The 19,054-nt window shown below is 31.7% G+C and overlaps 1 protein-coding gene across 15 annotated transcripts in view; it reads right to left on the bottom strand.

Moving 5' to 3' along the window:
* LOC129921182 (sorbin and SH3 domain-containing protein 1) overlaps positions 1–19,054 on the bottom strand; it is a 250,507-nt gene that overhangs the window by 53,619 nt on the left and 177,834 nt on the right. For 13 of the 15 annotated variants that reach the window (XM_056002893.1, XM_056002898.1, XM_056002899.1 and 10 more), the window contains 2 exons: positions 18,354–18,535; positions 8,547–12,866 (listed from right to left, as the gene is read on the bottom strand). In XM_056002893.1, the coding sequence (XP_055858868.1) occupies positions 8,547–12,866; positions 18,354–18,535 (4,502 nt within the window). Of the gene's footprint in view, positions 1–4,167; positions 4,255–8,546; positions 12,867–18,353; positions 18,536–19,054 lie in introns of all 15 variants that reach the window. The other 2 variants (XM_056002896.1, XM_056002897.1) reach the window with 2 other exon arrangements.

The raw sequence follows: 19,054 nt of genomic DNA, 5'->3' as shown, positions 1-19,054 counted from the left end.
ACGGCATTGAATGGAAAAGACTTAAAAACACTAACAAATAAGCTGTACGTCAAAACAAACAATCACAACACTCTTCTTCTACCTTACATCCGAGGTAGCTTAAACTTGCGACCGCATTGATATGTTTTTGTTGGGACTCCCTTTTGCACCACTCACTATAAGCCAATTAGGGCGAATTCGATTTCGGAACTAATTGGATTATTGAAAAGAGTGTGTACGAGTACCTTTGGTAAATCTGGGGAAGGCTACAAATTTTGTATTGAATTCCAAGCACGTAGATTTTTTATTTATGCAAACCAAACAAAAACAAACTATGTAACTCGCTTTGCTTATCGAACAGAAAAGGTATCCAACCCTTTTCTTTTCTTCGATAGAATAATAACAAAAAAGGGGGTTGCTTGGTGTTTTTTTTATATTTTTTGTTAAAATCTTTGTCTTTTTTTTCAAGTTCAAAGGTAAAAAGATTTTTGTTGAAGACGTCTTTGATAGGGGGAGGTGGTTAAAAACGGGTCGCGGTTTATTTGTGGTTTGGTAATATTTTTCGACTTATTTAAGGATTTTTTTTTCAAAAAATTACGACGACTGCGACGAACAAAGGTTTCGCAATAACTGTTATTGTTACGTTCTTAACAAAAATGGTGAAAGTACTAAGTGGTACAATAACAAAGGGGGTTGCATGCAACCCAGTTATCACCATTGTTGCCGTTTAGTTGGTTTTATAAATTAAACTTTTTGGGTTGGCTAATTTTTAACCGATTTGAATGAAGCTATTATTTAAGGGTCGGCACGCATTTGACAGCAGAAGTCCATTCTTAGACTCTTGGCCTCTGTGGGTAGAAAAGGCGGTCGAAATCGAGGAACTCCTGCTTGGTAACCAGGTTTTAATCTGACTATTAGAAGAAATGGTATTGGTTGAAAAGCTAAAAGATTGTTTAATCTTCGATCTAAAGTCTTATACACATGTGATATTCAAAAAACGTTAATATTTCGTCAAAAATGTATTTTCAAACAAGTAATTCTTTGCCGATGGGTACAATGGGGCTAAGTCATAAATAATAGTTAGCAAGAAAATTCGATTGAAGTTGAGCTAATGTATGAAAATCGATGCATTTTTGAGCATTGATCCTTTTATTTTTATAGGAAAGAGATGCTCTAAATTTATATTTTTGATACCAAATATTAGAGAAAAAGACCTTATTCTTATTTCATCAAAACCCTTAAAGTTCAATTGACCTAACAACAAGTGACTTAAGCCTTTTGTACCCGTAGGCAAAGAATCATGTGAGTGCATGATTCTTTGATTACGGGTACAAAAGGGTTAAGTCACTTGTTGTTGTTTCGACCATATAGCAATAAGAAGATCAGTTCCAGTAATTTTTTTTTCTGCTGGTGACCAAACTAACGGTAGGATTTGCAATGTGAGATTCCTAATTTTGTTGCTATATTTGATTGTTCAATGTAAATTGAAAATCTTGGCTATGCATCGTCTTTGTCGGTTAATTAAACCCGTACAAAGGTTCAGGAAATATGGGCTTTTTACTGATTTTTACTGACAGTAAAATTCCTTTACTTTTTAACGTCTACTTCTTGCCAAAACTTTTAATTTAAGCAAATCAAGAATTTTATATTAACCTGACTCATCAAACTGAGATGAATCATCACTCCGAATTTCGAATGTGAATTTGTGATCTACATTATACAAAAAAATTTATATTCAATGCTCAAAAAAAATTCAGTACAAAAATGTCCAGAAATAGTAGGTACCTACTTGGCTTTACCAAAAACCTTTAACAAACATCGAGAAGAGAAATCAACTTTAAAAATACTCCATTACTTCGTCGCTATAAATCACATGAAACTGAAAAAAAGCTTAATTAGTACTGGTTTTCAATGTTTTGAAACCATTTTTTTTATGTGTTTTCGAAATATATTTAAGGCCATTCAAATCTATTTATCATAACAAATTTTATAAATAACTAATTAATTCTTTAGAAGACAAGACCAAGAAACTCTTTGTCTGTGAAGGAAAATCTTACTGCATAGTTTTCAAATAGCAAAACCTAACTTAATTTCTTTATTCTCATTTTTAATGCATTAAATCAGATGAAAATGTCAGCTGTCTGCGAAAGATACAGGGTGTTTTAGCTTATGTTTTATAAGAAAAAGTTGAAACAAGTTTGAAGTAAAACAAAACATGAAAAAAACTGTCTACATATGTATCTGACAAGATTTAATTATAAATGTCAGAAAAAAATTATCAATGGCAGAAAAATGTAAATCAGTTTCGATGTTTAGTACACTTTTAGAATATTGACTTATTGACTTTCGACTTTTTGTATATATTGTAAAGGTATTCACATAGTTGCACTCCGATTTTTCATTTGAAACATTTTATTGCATTAAAAATGAGAAAAAGAAGCATCATACGGGTTCAACTACGTTTTTAAGTTTTGGTTAACTGATATTCTTAAACAGATTTCTCTGGTGCAAAACTGTTGTAGATACGTACTTTTTTTAAGATTTTAAGAGACACAATTAATCCAAATTTATACATATTTTTTTAAATATTTTTGCAAGGGTTTTTGAGAATTAAAATTCAAAAATGTAACATGTCAGAATTTTGGTAAGAGAAACCAAAAGTTGGATCGTGGAATTACAAAGAAATTCGTTGAGTCTTAGAAACTGCAATTTAGTCATTTAGAGCTTAGATTTATTTTTAAGCTATACCTAATTTTGTTTATTTTGAATAGTAACTTTAATAAAATTATTATTTGAAATAAAAGCAAATAATGTACATCATTTTGGAACATTAACGTTTAATTTTTTTTTATTTAAAAGCAAAGTTAAATTTTAAGTAACCATAATTTTGTAAGTGATTTAAAATTTTTGAACAATAATTAAAATTCGACATAAGAACATTTTTGAAAAATAAGACATGATATTTTTGGAAAAATTACCACATTTGAGAAAAAAAGAAAATTGGAAATCAGATATCTTAACTTTAAAGGAATTTTTAGTATTTACTCGTAAAAACAAGTCTTCTAAGTCTTAAGGTTTTTATGACTACTGTCAAGTACAAAGAAGAATATAATTCAAAAATATTTAAACTAATTAGCTGACTACTAGGTATTCTAAACTTGTGGCAACACTTTTTTTTTATCACATGAGACCTCTGCAAGGGTTGCATTGGAGTGAGGGTTGAAAGTTTCAACCGTGTGTTTGTCGTCGTTGTGTTGTCGTCCTGTGGTGGAGAAAGTTTTGTAGTTTGTAGTCAGCGTTTTTTTGTCATGGCAACGAGTTTTTGTTATGTTTTGGAAATTTTGTGTCTCAACCGGCAAAACCAAAAGTGGGGGTGTTTTTTTTTGGTTTTGATTTTCGTGGTAAAGTGAGAGTCTTCTTTGTTGTTTTTTTTTTGTTATTTAGAAACCAAAAAAAAAAATACATCAAATGACATAGATTAACTGGAATTATGAAGTTTTTTTTATCGTGTTTTCTGTTGTTACTGTTTGATTCCATAAATCGCTGTTGAGAAGTTGCCATAGAAGAAATTAACTAAACAGTATACAGTTGCATGTAAAACAGAAGAAAAACAGAGGAATTAATGACCATCATAAAGGAAGCCCTGAATAAAGGCTATTGCGATATTTCGAATTGCTCGAATGACGATGGCTGACATAATTTTATTTACTCTGACCAACAAACAAAGTGTAAATGTAAAGTAGAGCATTTAGGAGGTGATGACGGTCCGACGACGACGTATTGCAGGGGTTGCAAAAGAGAATTAAATTGACACAGTTGTTGTTTTTTTTTTTGTGTTGAGGGGGGTTTGTTTGTTGAAGTAGGACTTTATAATTTTAAAGTGGGTTACAGACCTTTTTGTGAATGAAAATTCCAGTTTGAAAAATTGCGTGGCGGAATTTCCCGCTTAAATTTTTGTTTTTCAGATTTTTGTACTCAAATAGGTTAGAAATAGAAATGAAAAGGGTTTGTAAAAAGTAAAAGTAGCTAGAATTTTTGACGTTTGATGTAAAAAAGGGGTTAGTTTCCTTAAATTCCCTTCAACTGAAACCCAGTTAAAGACTTAATAATTTCACCTCGAGGTTAGATTCTCAGTTTTAAACGAAGTTAGTTTCCTTCTTCCGTTATTAAATTCATTAAATAACTCACCTAGATTGTAAGATCCACTTGAATCTAAAGACAAGGGTACACCTTTAGTTGGTGGCACCGGTGGTGTCGGTGGTACATCATCGTCGTCTAAATCACGAGTGTAGGGAAAAAATGAAAAAAAGAACAAAAAAAAAAAGCGGAAAAAAAATAAAATATGTAAAATGTATGCTTTCTGGGAAAACTGAATAATTTTATTTTTGCATGTCACTAGTTGAGTTGTTGTTGTTTTTAAAGAAATCCATAAGAGTTTTCCGTATTGCATTCTATGTAACACGTTTAAAATGTAAGTTAAACCAAACCAAGCCAAGCGAAAGAAAATGATACCACAGGCGATGTTAAATATTATTTTTGTTGGTTTATTTTTTTTTTAAATTGGAACAAACTTTTCCTTATTTGTAGATACTCTTCCTTCCAACCAACTTCTACCCTCGATTTATGATTAAAAAAAAAGGAGCAGAGCAAAGTGTGGATATGTGTAGAGTACCGTTCCATATGTTGAGTTATATTTTTGTATGTAAGAGGTTAATTGATTAATAAAGTGTAAGTATATGTATGTATATGTCGTAAGCTTATATGTTTAATGAAGCATGAAAGCATCTTAATTTAATATCATATATGAAGTTATGAGTTTGAGATTAAGTACATTAGTCCTTCCATTAACGATGCTGTTCTGAGGCAGAAAATAACTCGTAGCTTAGAGACAATTTTTTAAATATTCTAAATATCCCTGATTTCCCCGACATTTGATGTGCAGAACTTGATACTACTTAAAGTTTTTTATCTGAAATTTTCTTAAAGTTTTCCTATAATTAAGGATTATTAAGGGTTTTTAGGTAGTTTTTAAGAAAAAATTCAAGAGTCTTGGATTTTCTAGGCAATGTTTATTAAATTTTTGATACTCAAAAAAATCCTTGCATGGTGCAATATACGTAAATTTTTAGAAAGATTCGCTTAGATAATTTAATACTAAGTCTTATGGCCAATTTCATAAAGCCCTTTTAAATATTTATCACGTCCTAAAATGACGTTTGTTCCATACAAAAAACGTGATTTAAAAATTTAAAAGCCTTTTTAATGTTTATGAAATCGGCCATTATTTGCTTTAATTATTGTATTCATTAAAAAGATTTGAATAAAGTGTTTTGAATATAAATTTTACTTGTTATACAATACATTTATTTTATTTCCTTTATTTAAGAAATTAGATAGGTACTGTACAAAAAAAAAAAAAATATCGTCACGGGTGGGACGCTTGAATTTATTGTTTCCTTTTTTTAAATTTTACACATATATAAAAAAAATTGCTTAGTCTTTAATAATGCCAAGGGTAAAATTTGTTAACTAATTAAAAAAAATATTTCACTTTTATTATTTTTGTAAACAGACAGGGTCATTTCATCTGTTATGGGTAGGACAGTAAAAAGAAGTTATTTTGAGAGTATTTATTTTAAAGAGATTAAACTCTTTGTTTCCCACATAAAACATTCGTAGCTTTTTTTTTTTTTATTGTGTAAGTCATTAGACTTACAAAAATAAGTCTGAAAAAGTTTTAGAACCCTGTTTTTCTAATAAATTCCGAGAAAATAGTTAAACGAAAAGAAAAAAATTTTGAATCGGTTTACGAAATCCACATTTTTTTCTTTAATTAAAAAATTTGAAGAAATCCTTTTTTGCAACTATGGTTCAAAAATTAGATGTTTCTAAAATTAGAAGTGCTCAGATTGTCGGTAAAAATTGTGTAATAGTCTGGAGTAAAAAAGTGAAACTTTTTAAACTTCAAATTGGAATAGAAGATGACTGAGAGGAGCTACAAAATTAATTTTTGCCCAACAAATTTTGTTTTGCAAAGAAAAGAAAAAAATTTTAACATTCAACTTTTTTGAAAATTTTGACCGTTACATATAAAATTGAGTCTTATTTTAGCGGAATATTGAATAACAAAAAAACTAATCGAGCTTCAAAATCGAGGTTTTTGGATTTCGTCTTAATCTAGGTTACTTCAAATTTGTGCAAAAAAATTTTTCACTTTCGCATTTTTTTGGATTTTGGAAGGTCACTTTTAAGCTATCTTTTTAAAACAAAATCTTGAATATTTCAAAAACGGTTTGAGCTACAAAATTGGGGTTTGTATCAAAAATAATGTATTCAATTAATGGCAAAAGAAAAAACTTATAAAAGTGATTTTTTAAAAAAGTCTCCACTGGCCTCATCAAACCGGAAGTGCACTTCTGAAACTTAAAGTTGAAATAAAAAATGACTGGGTGGAGCTACAAAATTAATTTTTGCGCAACAAATTAGCATTTAATTAGTTATTTAACTGGGCATCAAAAAAATATAAATTTCCCAACTTTCGTCCGCTAACTTCAGTCTTATTTAAGCGGAATTTTGAATAACAAAAAAACTGTTCAAGCTACAAAAACAAAGTTTATGTAATTGAAAAGCATTTAAAAAGCTACAAATTTGGACGTCAAGTAAACTCATTATTTTCAATCATTTCGGATTTTGTCCGCTAACTTCTGACTTATTTTGGCGGAAAATTCAATAATTCAAAAACTGTGCGAGCTACAAATTTTTGGTTTGTGCAACAAATTAGCATTTAATTAGCTAAAATTAATGAGATAAATTTTTTTTTGATTCCGCCACAAAGTGTCCGCCAAAATAAGGGACGTTACAATTTCTTTTCTTTTGAACAGGAGTCATCCAAATTGAAAAAAAGCAGATCAGGTAAGTAAAATGCTAATTTAATCATATTCGAATGTTTGGATCAGGACTTTTTTCCGAACCAAGATATCGCAACAAGATATTAAAATTAAATCTGCAAATTTAAATCTTCGAAAATTATTGGTAACCATAAATTGAATTCCTAATTTTTTTTAAACATTTATTTTAAGTTCATTTGCCAGTTTTAAGCTTCTGATTCGAATTTGATCTCAGATCTTAATGTGGTGTTAGGTTAAGAGTATTAACTAATACAATTTTTTCTATCATTTTACGAATGATATCTACGAAGTTAAAATATTATACAAGAACCTCATTTTTGGAGAGCAAGTTCCGAAAAACAATCATTTTAAAATGTTTGCCATATTAAAAGAACGGGATCGGGTCAAAATTCTGGCTTCAAAATTCTGCTTTTTTAAAGAAAATTCTGTTTTTCAAAATTCTGCTTTTTTTCTATTCTGCTTTTCAAAATTCTGCTTTTTAAAATTCTGCCAGCATTATACTTGAACACAAAAATTCTGCCAATTCTGTTTTTTTTTTAAAAGCAGGTGCGCTGACTAAAGAAAAATACACCTCATTAATGTAATTCAACATTGGTACTTTCCTAAATTTTTTTTTTAAGTGTAGCAAATATTTTTTAAAATGCATAGGCTGACTTTCTTTCAAATAAAATTTATAACTTATTGGAACCGATGTTGTTTGATACAAGATATTCCTTTTCTTATTCAAATTTTTGAATATTCATCTTTATTTGAAAAATTAAAAAATTTTGAATTATTTTCGGAAATGTTTAGTATTCAAAACCTTTTCTTAATATTTTAAAATTTATTCATTTATAAAACAAAAATTAATATACATTCAAAGAATGCAAATTATGTAGGTAAGTGATCAAATGAACAGATAATTTTTCAAGAAGATGATTTTACAGAATTTTGCAAAAAATTAAAAAAGGGTTTTTTGAACATTTTCCAAACCCTTTTTTAATTTTTTGCAGAATTTTGAAAAACAGAATTATGAAAAGCAGAATTTTGAAAAACAGAATTTTGAAAAGCAGAATTTTGAAAGCAGAATTTTGTAAAGCTGAATTTTGAAAGCAGAATTTTGACCCCGGCAGAATTTTGACCCCAACCCTAAAAGAACTTATTACAACTTTATTCTAAACACTTGCTCGAAGAAAATTACTTAACTTTTTACCCTAAAATGCAGATTTCGGATTGATGGAAAAGGCTTATAATCCATTTTCATTGATGAGTCATAAGTCTTTAACAAATTTCAGCCTTTTACAAAATTTTGTTCAGGGAGAATATCTATACCTAAAGTTTAAAAATTTAGGTGCAGTTTTAACAGTACTTACCAGAGTTTTAATATAATTGGAGGTAAAAACGTATTTAGTATACTAACTTAGAAAGAAAATCAAATTGTCCTTGCGGGAAATGTAAATGACAAGAGAGTTTGTATACACGGGAGTATTAATTTCATAAATATTTTTAAAAGGTTTTGAGAGATTGTAACATAAACATCCATATAAAAATTCATGGAAGTTACAACGGTTCTTCCTTTTACAGTATGTAACTGTAAACCTAAAAAAATCAACAAGACTACAAAAGTGCATATCAACTTTTCACACATGGGTGCATGAAAAATAAGTAAACTGTTGTCACCTTTAAATTTGACAGCTGTCATCTTCTTGCCTCCTATTTGAGATTGGGACTTCTTCAAATTATGATCATCACCTGTATCAGGAACGTATGTTGCTTTTGGCCGATGAATCAGTGGATCAAATTTTTGATTTGCAAAAAAATCAAATCTTGGTTTCAATATCGATACAACTTGATGTTTTTGTTTCGATTTTGGTGGTGATATCGAACGAGATCGATAACGATAACATCGTTCATGGCGTTTAGCTTCTTTAATTGGCAGTGAATCAGATTTGGCTAATTTTTCAGGTTTCAATGATGTTGGGGGAGGTGGAGGAGAACGTAGATCATTATCCAAGGGTCTAGGGAATTTATGAGCTATCCAACTGGCAGTGAGATGAGGTGAAATATCTCTAAGTTCTGGCGATGAAGTACCTAAACGGGGTTGACCAACTGGTGAAGTTCTATCTGGAGAAGTCTCGAATTTCGATCGAATATGTTTAACTCCACCATCATGAATTGAAACATGAGGGCGAGCTGGACTCGGACTCCGCGACTTGATCATTTCCTGTTTCAATGAAGCTGTTTTACTAATGATATCAATATGAGGCATTAAACGGTCCTCTTTGCGGATTGGCATCCTTTGAATAGGTGAACCAGGTTTTCTCACCCGACTCCGACCACGACCAGACGATTGTCGCACTTCAAATTTATGTGCTATCCATGAAACATCACCAAGTTCGTGTTCCCGGACAATCGTCTTCAAGGTGTCTTTTGATCCGTCATTACTGAGTTCCGGATCGCTGCGCACCTTCCGCAGCGGGCTCAACGCAAAAAAATGCTTCTTCTTTTTTGGACGGCCAAGGCTTTCAAATTTATCTTTGATCTTTCGAACTTCTCCAGTGTTTACACGATGAAGATAAGATGTTTCTTTGGATTGCGGTGAGACACTTCGAGAACGAAATAGAGTTTCTAACTCTTCGTTACTTCCTTCGCGAGTTGCTCGAAGGGTCAAAGAAGTACTCCGATCTTGTTCCTGTTTGGTCTCATGATAGATTGTCTCGTCTGGGGGAGGTGGAAGACGCGGTATAGGAAAATTTATTCGTGAAGACTCTTTTTCACCAAAGAGGTCTTTCAAATCGGTCACTGATGAACTCATTTCTTGATGATAGAACTTCCCAGATTGAGCTCGAGCTTTGATATTTGCTTCAATCACTCGCATGACTTCATCTTCATCCGGTGAAGAGTCTTCACGGGCGTGATAGATCGTCTTTGGTGATTCTTCAAACCTACGCTCTTCAAAGTATTGGATCTTCTTTGAAACGGTCTCATCAGGCTTATCAATCGTAGTTTCTAGAGAAGTTGGTTCTGATTCAGGAGTTTGTTCCTGTGATGGCTTGTCAATCTTCATTTTTTGATCTTCAGTAGGTTTTCTCTTTGGTTTCGGAGGAGCTGGTTTCTTCGGCTCATTTAAGTGTGTTGGTAATGGTGGGGGAGGTGGAATTTCATGAGGAGTTAATTTGGCATTTTCAGCTGCTATGGCACCTCTGGTCTCTCGACCAACTATTATTGGTGAACTTGAACGAGCTTTTCCCTGAATTTCCCGACTGAAGTTCTGTGATAGCCTTTTCTTATCGGCTTCGGAAAAATCAGATTTGAGCTCAATTTTCTTACTTTGTGCAGGCTTTTCCGAAGCTTCTTTACGACGTAAGACCGGTCCGATTAGTTCTTCTTTTGATATTGATGAGTTGCAACGAACTTTCAAGGCATTCGAAGACATTGGTTTATCAACTGTAATAACGTACTCTTCGGTAATATCAGGCTTTGTCTTCGGCTCAGAGGCGTTATAGATTTCATTCAGCTGTTTTGTGATCTTACTGACTTGATCTTTTGACAAAGTGCTTATTAGGCGATTACTCAAACAAAGCGGTTTTTCTGGTGAAGATTCTGGTTTGGTTTTCTGAATTCCATATGATCCTTTTTCAGAATTGTATTTGATCTCCATGTTTGAAGCTAAATCAACAACAGAACTTCCCCTCCAATAAGGCTTGTAGGTATCTTTCTTCGACTCAAGCTCTAACCTTTTATTCTCATCTAACCACTCTTGATGGATTTTCTTTTCGAAATTCTCTCTCAAATCTTCAACGGATTTTTCCTTCGATTTCAATGATAGATCTCTATTTCCAACCCATTTAACATCTTCAACATCTTTCGGACGAAAAAGAAAATCTTTCTGTTTTTGATCTTCTTTAAGCTTTCCCACCAAATAGCTCAATTCTCGTTCGGCACGTTCATGTGACCGAATTTTCCGCCATTCTTCAAAATCCAGCGGTTCTCCTTCTCTTCTTATAGGTTTAAGGCTACTCGCTGAAGTGGCCCGTTCTAACTGACCGACTCTTTCAAGGGTGCTGTAAAACCGGTTTAGGTCTATAAATCGATCGGAATTACTCAAACGGCAGCTGGGACTATGGCGTTCGATATACTCAAGAGAGTTAGCACTGTGAGCGAATTCATCGCAGTTATAAAGGCTCTTCTTTGAACGGTCATCAGCACTGCTTAGGCTACTAGCTCGAATGACTTTACCAGTTTCTCCACGTTGACTGTCACGAAAATTCTGTATCCGACGTCTTGACGGGGAACGCATTTCCCTTGTTTGAGGAACGCGGATTTCACGAGTTGGGGAGAATTCCCTCATTGAAGATGTATGAGCTGGTGATTCCGGTCTAGCAATGTCACAAACAGGCTTGATAGTTTTTACTGGCCTAGGTTCACTACGACTTCTTTGTTCATATTGCCAAACTAGATCTTCAGTTCGACCACAATGGCCTCCAAATTCAGAATCTTCATCGTCGCTATGAAAATGTTCAACAGCTTCGTATTCTTCAACAAAGTTTGGTCTTACCGGAGGACTTAAGCTGCGATAGGCAATAGTTCTTGAGTCACAAACGGTCCGTTTTGGAGGAAGTGACATGGTATTCCAGTAACGCATTTTATCGTGTACTGAAGTTGGGCGGACTGGCTCATGTTTCGGTGAGGTTTCCCGCATAAAAAGATTCTGGAAGAATTGATTGGTTCGGACAAGCTTTTGTTGCATTGGAATGGCTTTAATGATCTTCTTTTTGATTTCGGGGCTTTCCCGGATTTTTTTCAAGACATTACTGTCACTTTTGCTTGAGGTTATTGTTACTGGCTTTCTCTTAGGTTTGTCAAGTTCGGTTTTTGATGAAGGCCTACTAAGTGAAAGTGGCTTCTTTTGTACTGGCTTTGATTTAGGAGCTATGGAATCTACTGAGAAAGTTGAGCTTGTTCTAGCTAAGCTTAAAGTTGAGCTTGTCTTCGCCAAAGATTTTGAGCTTGTTTTTTCTGACAACTTACTGGACTGAGACTTTGATCGAATAGCCGCTGGTGACTTGGTTAATGATCTTGTTGGAGTTGAAGATTGACCCCGTTTGGGGGAATCTTTTCTCGGAGGACTTGGAATGCGGCGAACTACGTAAGTTGAGACATATGAAGACATAGCTGGTTTGATTGGTGGCAGTACTCTTGGAGCTGATTTGCTCCTTTCAATCGGGAAGGCGTATGATCGCACAGCTCTTTTGACTTGATCAGGAGACTTTAGTCGAGGATCTCGAAGAATATTCGTACTTGCAGTGAAATCAGCTCGATATGATGGCAATGATTCTTCAATTCGCTTCTTTTCTTCGGCGAACGATCGTTCTTTGGAAACACTTCGTCCAAATGCAACCGGACTTCGACTTGTTGCTCGGAAAGTTGATAATTTTGAGGCACTTCTCACGGGACTGCAGGAGCTCAAACGAACCGATTGTTGTTTCCTTGAGACTCTTCCATCTCGAGACTTTTCTTCTTTAGCAGCTGTGAGTATACTCACAACGGCTCCTGCTGATTTTGACCTCATCAAAGGTTCAGTACGTTTAACGGTCTTCCTCAAAGTTATTGTTCCATATTTATTATGAATCGGCTTTGGTGGTGGAGGTGGTGAAATGGCATCTTTAGTTTGAAAACATGCTTCATGACGACTTGAATTCGCCGAAGTTGGTCGCCGCACTTGTGATGATGATATTTTTAAAGCCATACTATTTGTACGAACGCGAGATGATTTACGATTTGGTGGCATTGGTGGCTGATGCAATGGAATGAATGATGGCACATTTTTCGGAAATGGAGCAAACACATCGATGGGACGTGCTATGTTCGAAATGGGATAACAAAGGAGTTCTCTCCGTTCGGCTGATGCTTGGCGATTCTTAGACATAACTAATTCTTTGCTATGTACTCGAATCTTGGTCAGTGTGGGAGTTATTGGTAGATATTCGAATTCGGTTTCTGTAAAAATTTTGAAAAGTGGGGAATAGATTTAGTGAATATGTTTTTTGGGAGATGGTTTTGGTTTTACGGTAATTTCGGTGTAACACACGGTGCTGGCCAAATTGGAGGCAATTTTTTTTTGTGATTCATATTTTGAAAAAATTGCTGATTTGACACTCTGGTGGGCTGCTCTGAAAATTGAGTATTGTTTGTGTTGTGTTTGTGTTTTTCTGTGAAAAAGTGTTTGGTGTGTTGTGAATGTTTATTATGTGAGATATTATTTAAAGAGTTAAGGATATTAAAGAAAATATATTATGATATTCATATTTTATCTGCCCCCAAAGTGAAGACAAATTCCTCCAAAAAGATGAGTTTTCTTTCAGTGTAATGCTGTTTGGACATTAGGTTTATACAAATGGTTTATACAAATGGTTGTTTTTCACTGTTTTATTTTGTCTCTAAATCTAAAACTTTTCTAAATTTCCAAAAATGAACGCCTGGGTTGCATGAAGTTGTCCTTAGAATTCAAGTTGTTAAGATTTTAAACTTCTTAAATGCAAATTTTTTAGATATAATAAAAAAAAAAAAAATATATAAATAAAAAATATCTACTTTCTAAAAGTTCAAGAAGAGGATTTTAAAATGCTTTGAAATTAACGAAAACACATTTTTAAATGATTTAAATTTCCAAACTTAGTAGGTACCTATGCCATTTAATAACTTGTTTAACAAAGAATTTCTTTTTGAAAATTTTAAGAACCATTTTTTTAAATACGAATTTTCAAAAAAATTGGTATGCGATTCTTTAGAAATTATTATTTGACAAAAAAAAAAAAAAATTCCAACCCGTTCTTAAAAAATTGATTTTTCAAAAAAAAAATTAAATCTTATCTAAAAAACGGCCATGAATGAATTTTTAAAGACATTTTAAAATTTTGTTTGTCGGTTAACTCAATTAGGCCCAATTTATTGATACTCTCCATTAAACTTAAATCTCCATTAAAAATGGGAATTTTAAATTTAATAATAAAATTCGTTTAATTCAGTCTCTTTTAAGGATTTTTTTGAAGTTTCTCATCATTAATTAATTGAGCATTAAATTTTAAAGCCCTTTTAGTTAAAACCCCAAATTCGACCTTTTAAGAGGGATTTTTAGAGCAAATTGAGGTTTTAAACAGGATTTTTATTTATTAACTCTCCATTAGAGTCAAATGTCATTTCTTTATTGTTTTATTTTATTAATTTATTTGAAAAACGACAAATGAGCTAAAGAATTATTAAAACAACAAAAAAATTAGGAATATAGTCCAGGCGCGAATTTTTTGTAGGTACATACATATGTAAATGTATTTATTCCATAAATAAGTTATGCATATATAAAATGACTGCAACTCACCAGAAATTCTTTCATTGTTATTTAGAGGGGAGAGACAACACTTCATTTTAGATTTTTAATAGACACAAAATTAAAAAAAATGCATTTCTTAGCTCAGAAAGGCACATATAGAACTAGATCACCTAGATTTGTCTTCTCCACTTAAAAAAACACTACTAGTAAAACCAATCAGGGTTGAGGTGCTGCATTATATAATCATCTCAAAACATTCCAGAACACTTTTGTATATCGCGACTCTCGTCTGTTTGATTTCGTCTTGCGTTTTTAGTTACAAAATAATTACGCGCCTTAGTTTTTATGTTTTTTCATATAATTTATAATTAAAATCTTCAAATTCAATTTGACAAAATCGTTGCTTTTGACAGTTTGAAATGAAAAAAAATAAAAATTCCCTAGGATATTTTTAACAGAGTTTTAAATTTAACGTTTCCATTAAAAGTAAAGGCTTTAACTAAAGAAGAGTGAATTAAATGATTTTTTAATGATGTTTACTTAAAGGCGTCAATAGTTTAAAATCGTTTTTAACTAAAACGATAAATTTCAAAATTTAATGGAAGCTCAAAAAATTGGCCGTTAGTGACTCCTAATCAAGAAATCGAGAAAACGGTTAAAATCATTTTTGTTTTTAAATTTTAAAACTCCACTTTGTTTTTGTTATTTATAATTTAAGCGTGACAGCAGCTTACTTTCATCAGACTTCAGCTGCTGTCACCCCGACAAACAAATTTGGTTCTATAAAGCTATACAGATGCAATTGTTGCTTCTGTAAAGCATTATAGAAGCAAAATTGTTAGTAGGGACGCTAAAACTATAAAACAACAGCAAAGTGGGATTTTAAAATTAAAAAAAAAAAATGATTTGCTCCAATATAAAGAAGTTCCATCAAGTAAAAGCCAGCAAAATAAATGAATTAAAACGTTTAACAATGGTGAAAAAAATATTTTTTCAAATTTCAAAAATTGGACCTTTCAACAACAGTTTTTTCAAAAAGAACATTTTCAATATTTTTTTTTAAATAAATTTTTTTTTTTTTTAATTTGGTCCTTACTAGGTTACTCAACAAGACATAATCAATAGTTTTTCTCTTATGCATCAGTTAAAGTAATGTGGTAGGTTAGGTTAGGTCAAGTTTAACTGTTTGCTATGTCAGTTGTTTGGAAAGTATGTTGAAAGAGTTGATCAACCTTCTTCCAAGAATTTGTTGTGCTTCTGAATGTAGTTTTTTTTTTGTTTAAATAAAAATATTCGTTTTAAATTATGTTTTAAGGCTGCAAACAATAACAATTTTTTCAAGACTTTTTTCTGGCAGATCAATTGTTTGACATATTTTTCTGACACAATTTAAAAAATAAGTCTAACTTTCGTTATAGAAAAAACTGGCTAACCTGAGTTTGGTTTCTATTATGAATAATGTAGTCATTTAATTAATTTCTCAGAGGAATTCTGAATTGAAGCTGATTAGCTATCAACATTTTATTTACATATTAGTGAGAAAATAGGTACTCAAGAAAAAAAAGGATACAAATTAAAAACTTTCGAAACGACGAAAAAATATTTTGTAGAAAAAAGTAAGTAGGTTGTAGTTTCCGTATACGTATTTTTATATGGCTATAAATAAAAAACTGAGACGTAAACAAGGTTCAATTAAAAATAAGACCAAGCCTAAATTTCGGCTGAATCTCACTTAAAAAATATAAAAGTTGAGACAATTCTGAATATTGAAACGATGAAAGTACAAAAATTAAAATTGTTATCACAACACTTACAGATGAAGTACTTTAGAAATTGTTATAATTTTTGATAAAATCCTACACCGTCCTACATAAAGAAATTATGTCCTTCATTCCTTAAAACAACAACTTTTAATATCCCTATAGTTACGGTGACCATATTTCTGGAAGCCAAACCCGGGACAGATACAAAATTCATTGGATCGTTTTGAAAATATTTATTTTTTCAAAAAATATTTAAATTTTTCTTAAATGAGTTTTCATAATTTTTACTTATTTTGATATCAAGAACGATTTTTTTGGGATCGTTTTTGTTGAAATCATTTAAGTCATTTACGAAATCAGAAATCAAGAAAATGGTTCTATAACCCTCTGTAAGCACACCTCTTTTTTGCGAATTTGGTTTATACACCTGCACCCTTGTGCCGACAGAGGGATAATAATGTCTGTTAATAACTTCTAAAAAAATTATTTATTTTTAATCAAAGTACGGAAGAGCTGCTTTTTAACATTTTAATTTTATTTTAAATGATTTTGAAATTGTGTGATCTTTAACACAACTTTTAGCATATCCTTGAAAGTCTTGAAACTTTGGGAAACTCTGGGTTATTTAATCTTCCATATGTTGTTCTTTATTCCAATATATTTTTCCTGGTGTAGCAACTACACAAACAGAAGCTGGCTGGAACTAAATAATTGACGAACATTTAAAAAAACTATAGCCTAGTCTAGAGGCGAAACGAAAATTTTAATACAAAACCAGCACGACGAAATCATAAACAAAAATTTTGCTTTTCGTTGCACAATACGCAGCTTAGGCAATTCTTATCTGTGCTAGAATATATGGAGAGTTTTCAATCGTTTGTCACCTCCATTTATTTGTCCAGGCAATTTTTCTTGCAGCAGTTTTTTTTACTTTGGGGACCTAGAAAAATTTTCGTTTTGCTTCAGTAGGCTTAGTGCTTTATCCGAAAAATTAGAATAATTTTAATTTCAAACCACTGTTTTCTTGTTTTCCGTACAAAGTATTTAAAATATTGAATACAAAAATCAGAGAATGTGCAAATACGGGACAATCCCGGGACAAATTACAAAATACAGGACACTTATACGACCCGGGTTTCTTAAATAAAACCCGGGACAAGCTGTAGAAATACGGGACAGTCCCGGGTAAACCGGGACGGATGGTCACCTACTCGTTATTGTAAAAAAATCACAGATAGGATTTCTTACTTATTATTAACACTATGTAGGCACACCTCTTTTTTGTGACGTGATAGGCACACGGGTGCGAATTTTTTTTTATACTTTTTCATGTCGCTAGAACTTTTTTCGGTCACAATATTTTATAGAGAATCAAGTATGAAATTGATGTAGAATATTCCGAGGAATTCGAATATTGTATTCACAATTCCGAAAAAAATATTTTCATCCTTATAAAGAGACTTTTTTGTGACCACTTTTTTTGAAAAATCGTAATTTTTTTATTATTGTCCTGCCAAATTCGCACCCGTGTGCCCGACAGAGATTTAAAAAAGTTAACCATTCCTATCTGTGTATATCTGCCAAAAAAAAAAAAAAAATTCCTTCAAGATCCTAGATTATAATCATCCTTTAATCCCTCATCATCCATAAAACAAGTTGTTAGAAGAAATAATTACTATTCTTTTAATTAATGTTAGCTTAAAGTAAAAGTTATCTATGCATAAAATCGAGAACATTTTTCTAATCGTTATTATTTGCCATTGCCAAGTTACATAGAAAGAAGTGAATAAGAGTAGAAAAGTAGGTAGATTTTTGTAATAAATTAAGTAAGATTGCAATTTGCAACCAAAAAGTTAGAGAGAGAGAAAAGAAACAAACAAAAAATATTATAAATCAAACAAGAGAGAAAAACTAACTTTTTCTTTTCCAACGAACCCAAAAATCATATTTAGTCAAGACCACCACCATCACCAACTACTATACTAACATCATCACTCTTTCAAACTTTCACACAAAAAAAAAAAAACTTTTTAGTCTTTCCCGTCATCCAAAAATAAATAATAAAAAAAAGAAGTCATTTTTGCGAATGCTGCACTCTATAAAATGTTAGATAACGTGCCTTGTTTTTTTGTTTTTTAGATTTGCTGTGTGGCGTAGTACGAAATTTTTAGTTTTTAAATAACATTTCTCCCAAAAAAAAGGGATAAAGCCATACTAAAGGCTGGCATATCCCTATGATTGGGAGTTTATTTGTTTTCGTTTTTCTGACTATGTCAGACGAAATGACAATTTTTAGGACACACATTTTTTTTGTATTATATTTTTTTTTTTAGTTCAAAATGACAACTAAAGTTATGTATGTATTATAAATTCTATAGAGTGTATTACACATACCTTTTGGTTTTTCTGGGGCTGGTTTCCTGAAACCCAAAAGTGGTGGCTGGCCTCCTGCTTGGACACTCTTGTAGACTTGTTTCTGTTCGACTGGACTCAATGGGGACTGCAAAATGGGGACATCCTTTTTCCGGAATACTAAATTCGAATCACTCGTGTAACCCTGTTCCTTCAGCAATGCTCTGGTTTTGATTTTTTGATTCAATTTATCAATGTTTTTTGTGATGTTTTGTTTTTTGTTGTTGAAGGGATAGAAAGATGGAAATACAAAAAAAAAATTGAAAATAGAATAAATAAAAAATTTTTATGTTTTATGAATGGAGTTTATTTTAGAACAAAAAAAAATTAAAAAAAAAGAAGTTAACATAGAAAATGATGTATTAGTTTTGTTCAGAGAGAATATCAATGTTGCGCCTCACAGTGGTTAGGTACAAAAAATTTAATATTTATGAAAATTTTGAATATTTTCTTTTTTATAAAAAAAATATTGTTATGGTCCTGTTTGGTATTCTTCATTTCTGTTGGTTTGTGCATCAGTGCATACATTTTAAATAAATTAAAAACATACTAACAAATTTTCTTTAAATTTATCATTAAATAAACTTTTATTTAGAAGTTAACAAAAGCAATTGCAATTTTTTAACAAAAAAAGGAAGTCAAGTTTTCAAATTTAAATTGGTTTCCAAGTTATATATGCCAGA

The sequence above is a fragment of the Episyrphus balteatus genome, chromosome 1 (genome assembly GCF_945859705.1).
Source record: "Episyrphus balteatus chromosome 1, idEpiBalt1.1, whole genome shotgun sequence".
Lineage (NCBI taxonomy): Eukaryota > Metazoa > Arthropoda > Insecta > Diptera > Syrphidae > Episyrphus > Episyrphus balteatus.
The sequence above is the reverse complement of the archived record's forward strand: the minus strand, read 5'-3'. Positions and strand labels throughout refer to the sequence as shown.